The sequence below is a fragment of the Prionailurus viverrinus genome, chromosome A1, assembly GCF_022837055.1.
Source record: "Prionailurus viverrinus isolate Anna chromosome A1, UM_Priviv_1.0, whole genome shotgun sequence".
NCBI lineage: Eukaryota > Metazoa > Chordata > Mammalia > Carnivora > Felidae > Prionailurus > Prionailurus viverrinus.
Window position 1 is genome coordinate 82,946,116 of NC_062561.1, and position 6,441 is coordinate 82,952,556.

The 6,441-nt window shown below is 60.7% G+C and overlaps 1 protein-coding gene across 1 annotated transcript in view; it reads right to left on the reverse strand.

Annotated features, from left to right (window-relative positions):
- The window catches only part of GAS6 (growth arrest specific 6), a 33,375-nt gene extending 28,313 nt beyond the window's left edge, over positions 1–5,062 (reverse strand). The window contains exons 1-2 of the mRNA XM_047854867.1: positions 4,761–5,062; positions 4,342–4,508 (exon numbers count right to left, since the gene is read on the reverse strand). Of these exons, the coding sequence (XP_047710823.1) occupies positions 4,342–4,508; positions 4,761–4,839 (246 nt within the window). The 5' untranslated portion in view covers positions 4,840–5,062. The remainder of the gene's footprint in view (positions 1–4,341; positions 4,509–4,760) is intronic.
- Positions 5,063–6,441: the final 1,379 nt, after the last annotated feature.

Sequence of the window (6,441 nt, forward strand, 5' to 3'; positions counted from 1 at the left end):
AAGTCCTCTTGAAAAGTTATTATAAAACTTCCAATGAACTGCACCCCATCAAGGTCCAAGTTCACAAGAACACGGCTCACAGTGGGGCCCCCGGACCAGCACTGCAGAGGCACAGAGCATTCCCGACGTCAGACACTAACCCCTGAGCCTCAACAGATGCTGCATCACAGAAACAGCCCCCAGTGCCAACCCACCGACCCCAGGGAAGAGGGGCATCGAGTGTGAAGACAGTGGGTCACCTGTCAGCATGACTGGAACACAGGGATAACCCGGGAAGTGTCTGGAAAATCCTGGCCCCAGCTACTTGGAATCTCAAGCAACAGGCCATAAGCATCAGAGTCTTAGAAGGCTGTTTTGCTTCTACAGCGTTTTCCAAAACGTCTTTAATTGGCTTTCGGCAGATGTTGGGCCCACTGGCAAGGACCAAGTGTCATCCACTGGGCCTGGTCTGTAGAGGCTGAACAGCACAGCTGAAGTGCCTGCAGACGCCCAGGAGAGAACCCAGTGTGGGACAGCCAAGTAGGGCCGGTCCTGCCTCAGCGGCACCCCTGCTCCAGGCCTTTCAGCTCAGCAGCAGCCACCTCAAGACAAAGCAGAACCAGCCCCACAACAGCGAATCCAGCCCGTGACCAGCTTCCCTGCGGCCCCTAGGGGCAAAAGCCCAAGAAGGAGAGGGTCCAGGAGGGGAGGCCACGGTCCGCAGGAGCTGCTTCCCTTGAGAACCCCAAGAAAGGAGATGGGCAGTGTGTGCGTGGGGCAGCGTATGCAGGCCACCTGCAAGGCAGCGGTGGGGTGGTGGTGGGGGCAGGTGGGCAGCCGGTGGCTGTCCTGGAGGTCACAGCCGGTATGTCACCTCCCCAGCCAGGGCACCCGCATTGCAGAGGCAAGTCGTGGCAGGGGTTGGGGGCAGTGGTGACCAGGTGCCCTCTTCCTCCCTCCCACCCTCCTGCTGGGGTCTTCGTGAGACCCCTTAGGCCTTAGGCTGGAAGGTAAGACTTTCATCTCTGTAGGAGTACCTGTCCCCAAGCTGTCCTGAAAGAAACAGGGATCTCAGGAAGACAGTGTCCTTGGAGGCCAGCAGCACTGCAGGGCTTTGAAGCTGACTGTACCCGTAAAACCCTCCACCAGCACCACTGGGCTCCCCCACATCCAAGAGACATGGAGGAGGTGGGAGGGGGAGACATGGAGAGAGATGGACAAGGGGGACACATGTGAGCTCAAGCACTGGCCGGCGGTCATGCACCTGTGACGTGAAGCCCTCCAGGTGCGCTGCTGGCCGTGCTGCGAATACTGTCTGCCCTCGAATTTAACGAAGTGCTGGGTCAAGGCCAGGGCCTGGAGTTTCTTTCCTAGCACCAGGTTGTGGCTGCCAAGAGCGGGTTCCCAAGAGGGGAGGGCTCCCAGGAGCTGGGAGGCAGGTAGGGTGGGGCTGGCTAAGTCTTTTGTCCAGAACCCTTTCCGGAAGCGAAGGCCGATTACTGAGACAGCCTCCGGCGTCTGGAACCCGCCAGCCTTAAAGGATTTAAGTAGAAGGCGACTCTGCTGGGCTGCCCAGCGGTGAGCTTAGGAGAATCCCAGCACAGAAGGGGTCTTATGAATGGGAAGCGATACTGAGGACAAGCAAGGAGAGGGCGAGCCAGCGGGGAGCGAAGCATGTGAGAGGAAACAGATAGGGAGGGAATCAACTGTTCCTGAGCCCTGCAGAGGAACGTTAGCCCTGGCAACAATGGGGAGCCTGGGACACTCCCCAGGGGCCTGAGGCGTGAGGGGGAGGACTGTCTGCTCCCAGGAGGGAAGCAGGAGGGTGACCAGGATGTCAGGAAGCCCCCCACCCCAGGCCCCCTTCCTTTCCAGCACAGGTGTGTGATAAGGCTGGAATCAGGAAGGAACCATTGTGCTAGCAGCTACCTGCTGTGAAGGTCACTTCCCTTCCCAAGAGAAAGACAGCCTAGTCAGGAACAATCCGGATCAGGCAGGAACAGCCCACCCAGCTAGCAGTCAGCACTCCAGCACAAGCCTCCAAACACCAGAAAGTACATCTGCAGCCCAAAGCTGGCCCTCCAGGTGCTCAAGCCCACTCAACCTGGGGGGCAAGGCCCAGCTCCTGCACGCCCTCCCTGGGGCTTGCTCACTAGTGCGCCCCCAGAACCACAGGATCAGAACCGGAGGGCAGTGGTGCCTTCTCTGCCAGCAGGCCAGAGCAGGACCAGGTGGCTGTGTATGCCTGCCACTGAGCCCGACCCTGAGGACAGGGTGGCCCCTTCCAGAGTGCCCCCATGGTGGTGAGGATGACTCCTAACCCTAGCCTGGCTCCTCCCAGCATGCCACAAGCCAACGGCCAAACAGTCTTCACTAGGGTCTACACAAGATGCAAGGTACAGGTTCAGGTGAAGGGTTTGCAACCCAGCTGACCTTGAGGGACGACCCCGAAGTAGCTGGTGTAACCTGGGAAACTGGCAAATGAAGAGAAGGATGTAGTTACTATTGCCGCCAGGGACTGGCGAGGAGGACAGGATCCTGGAAAACCACGGACTGCTTTCCTATGAAAGAAGTTCACAAGTCTCTGCTGTAGGGATGAGGACCTCTGGAGGCTGGGACAGCCATGACCTCCCTTGCAGGAATGCGCCCAGAGAGCACTGGCTGAGTTAAAATCATGGGTCCTGAGCAAACACACTTTTCCTTCTCTTGCCTTTGTGTCAGACGTTTATAAATAAAGTTACGATTAAAACATAAAAGCAATTAAAATCAGCGAGGGGATTAATGCTCTGGGAAGGATACTGTGGCTAACACACAGTGTGTCCAGGCAGCAAGGAAAAGCCAGGTCAGGCCCTGTCGTTCTGGGCAAGCACAGCCGGGAGTGGTCCCGGGGGTGGACAGTAGCTTCAACTCTTCTCACCTGTGAGCCCCCTCCCAGGGTCTCTGTACAAGGTCTGGGGGCTGGGGAGCCCCACTGCACCTGTCACACAGTCCTGCAACCGGGCAGGGACCTGCTGGCCAGGCACATGGCCCTGTTGCTAGGCCTTCAGAAATCCTCTGCAGGGGATGACTCATTGGGCCACCAGGTTCGTCATTAAAGAAACCGGAAAACAGGCCAGAAAAGACCAGCAGTGCTGCCCTTACAGGAAGATTGAACCGGTGCTGCTATTGACGTGGAAAGCAACGGCCCTGGAGAAAACAACCTTCTCAGGCCCACCCCACGGCAGCAACTCGCACAAGAATTGCTGGGGGCCGGCCATCTCCTCAAAGCTCGCTTCACAACGGCCTGGAAAGGGTTGTCAGGTCAAATGATGAGAAATACCAGGGAAGACAAAGCCTCTGTGGGCCCCACAGAGCTATCCATTTATTGCACACAGTGTTTATTTTATCCCAGAATTCTTTAGAAGAAACATTCCGGTAGAACCAAAAACGTCTGTGAAGTCACCCTGACCTCATGGTATAAAGCCCATCCGATTTGCACACTGGCACTCTCCAAGGGCATCTGCCCCAGGACCGATACACACGCAGGGTCCCGTGAGTCCCCTCCCGGGGAGGGCAGAGCTCCTGCACAGATGCTGAGTCCACACGGGCTGTTCCCTGCTGTTGGCTGCCTGCCGCCCCACACCCCCCAAGGACGTTATTAATAGAGTCACGTCCTGAGCCAGCACAGCCAGGCTCCCAAAGTCACCAGCTGCTTGTAAAGAGCACCTTGCTGAAGGAGGCCTCCACAGGGCACCCTGGCGGGGGGGGCCCCCTGACCCCAGCCCTCCTGCCCACCCCTCCCAGAGATGTCCTGGTCCTATTTCCGTTTTGGCTTTCGGGACCTGCTGTGGCAAGCGATCCCAGAGGCCACGTCTTTCATTTCCTCTTTCAGGCACACAGTCCATACCCCTTGGTGAAGATCTAGGGGCTGTGGGCAGCCCACGCCTCACTTCCGGTCCATCTAAGGGGGGAGGCAGGAAGCCCTTTAGGCTTTTACCCACTGTATTCCTCTTACATCTTAAACACTGAGGAGGTGTTGCCTATTGCACATTTCCCTGAAGGCGGCTGCCTTCAGAGGCCTGCTGACCAAGGTAATGGGGTCTCAAGAGGACCCATTCACGCACCTGCTTACAGCTGTGGGAGCACCTGGGGTCACCAGGAGAGATGGGGCCCAAAAGGTGTGCAGGTGCCTTGACGGTGGGACCCAGGGCCCCCCGCCCCCCCTCCCCCCCAGCACTCCTGACTGGGAGACCTGACTGCAGCCCCGGCACCCCTAACACCAAGGCTGTCTGCGCAGCGGGGAAGGGGCGTCCCCGTGAGACTCCCCAGCAGCGCGCACGGAGGATGTTCCCAGACCCCAGCAGCGGGACTGCGCGCGCTCACCGTCTCGGGGTCGTTCTCGAACACCTCCCGGGCCTCCTCCTGGCTGCACAGCTCCTCAATGCATTCCCTCTCCAGGTGGCCCTGCTTGGCCTCCTCGAAGACCTGGTAGGCGCGTCGCTGCCGGGGCCGCAGGAACTGCGCCGCCTCTCGCGCCCGCAGCATCACAGCTGCCCGGACGCGGGCGGGAGGACGACGCCGGGAGAGAGCGGGGACGGAACGGGGACACGCCGTCAACCCCGCCCCGCACGCGCCGTCCTCTCGGCCGCCAGCCCCCCAGGGACGCGGCTGCGGCGTGCGGGGCCCGGGGGCGCGGGGAGCAGACGCCCGGGGCGTGGGGGGAGAGCGGGGGCGCGGGGAGCAGGCGCCCGCAGGGAGGGGGGGCTCTGGGGAGGGGCCCGGGGGTCCGGCCCGGTACTCACTGTGCGCGGACTCGGAGGCCAGCAGGAGCACAAGCAGCGCGGTGCCCAGGGCGGCGGCGAGCGCGGGCGCCGGCGGCATGGCGGGGCCGGGCCGGGGCGAGCGAGGGGCGAGGGCCGGGGACGGCGACCGGGCCGGGAGCGCGCGCTCTCAGAGCGCCCGGGAGGCCGTGGCGAGCCGCGGGCGCCGCGGGGCGGTGGCTCCGCTCATCCCGTGCAGGCGGCTCTGAAGGTCACATCCCGGCGACGGCGGCGGCGGCGGCGGCGGCGGCGGCGGCGGCGGCGGCACCTCGGCGCTCGCGGCCGGGGCCGGGGCGGGGCGCGCGGGCAGGACCCGGCTCGGGGCCGCGCGGGGGCGGGGCGCGCGTGTTCCCAGCACCCACCCCCCGCCCCCCCGCCGGCTCCCAGCACCACCCCCCGCGCCTTCCAGCACCCCCACCCCACCCCGCCCCGCCAGCTCCCAGCAGCCGCCCACCCAACCCACGCCGGCTCCCAGCACCCCCCCTCCCCCCACCCCAGCCCCGCGGAGATCAAAGACCCCGGGGAGACCCGTCACCCCACCCGGACGACGTGGCCACTTAGAGCGGCGGGTGCGTCCAGGAGGAGATTCAAGTCGATGGCCGAGCCTGACCCGGTCGCGGGTAAAAGGAAGCAGCAAACAGCCAGGTGCCAGGTGACCAGGTGCCGCCTGACCGCTCACCAGACTGAACCCTCGTCCCGCCCCACCACCGCCACCCGCACCCCAAATCTACCGCACCCTTTTTGGATTCCCCATTCCCGAGCATATTTTCTCAAGACTTAAAACCCCCGAAGAAAGGATAAACTGAGGCCAGACCAAATCCCAGCGAGGTCCAGGGAGCGAGAGGAGATTATTTCTTTTTGTAACCTCTGTCTTCCATAATGATGAATGACATTGAGGTTTCCCAGTAAATACTCAGGCTGAAAGCAACATTGTGCTTCTTCTCAGAGACCAAGACTTTCTGTCTCTCTCTCCGGAGTATTTCGCAAATTCAGGGGCCAAAAACACACAAACAAACAAAACCAACACGAAGCGGAGGGCTCCCCCAGGGGACTGAAGCGGCAGCGAGACTGGCAGGGGCCTGGACACAGCCCCCCCCAACCCCCACCCCGCGTGGTGGGTCACTGTGGTCGTCGTGCCGCGGGCTCTAGGCCCGAGTCCTGACCTCAGATTCCCCTGGCCTGCTGTAGTGGGAGAATGAAGCGTTGATGCTGGTCGATCCCCTGAGGTCGTGGTTTGAAGGTGGGGTTAATGAGCATTAACACGTTAAAGTCGGGGGAATGAACACTGGTGAGAAAGCTCTTCAAAGGGAATGCACGATTTAATAGGTAAGTCCTCTGCACCTGTGATCTGCAGTTGAGCTGCTCTCCCACCTCAGCCAGCAATGGATGAAAGCAGCCTGGATGCCTTGGGCTTGGAAAGAGCATTTACTACATTAATTTTCCTGCTTGTTGTTCTTAAGGAGAACCTGTTTCAAGAACCTGGGTGGGGCAGTAAATTCTTCAGTGTGTATTTACACAGAACCTTAATTAATTAATCGTGCGTCTCTTATTTCCTAGGATTCTGAACCAGGTGGCCCGTGGATGCATTTCAGGAAGTATGCAAACTCCTACACATTGTTTGCAGTGGCTTTCTTCTTTCCTATTTGTGTGTGTTTGGCCAAGA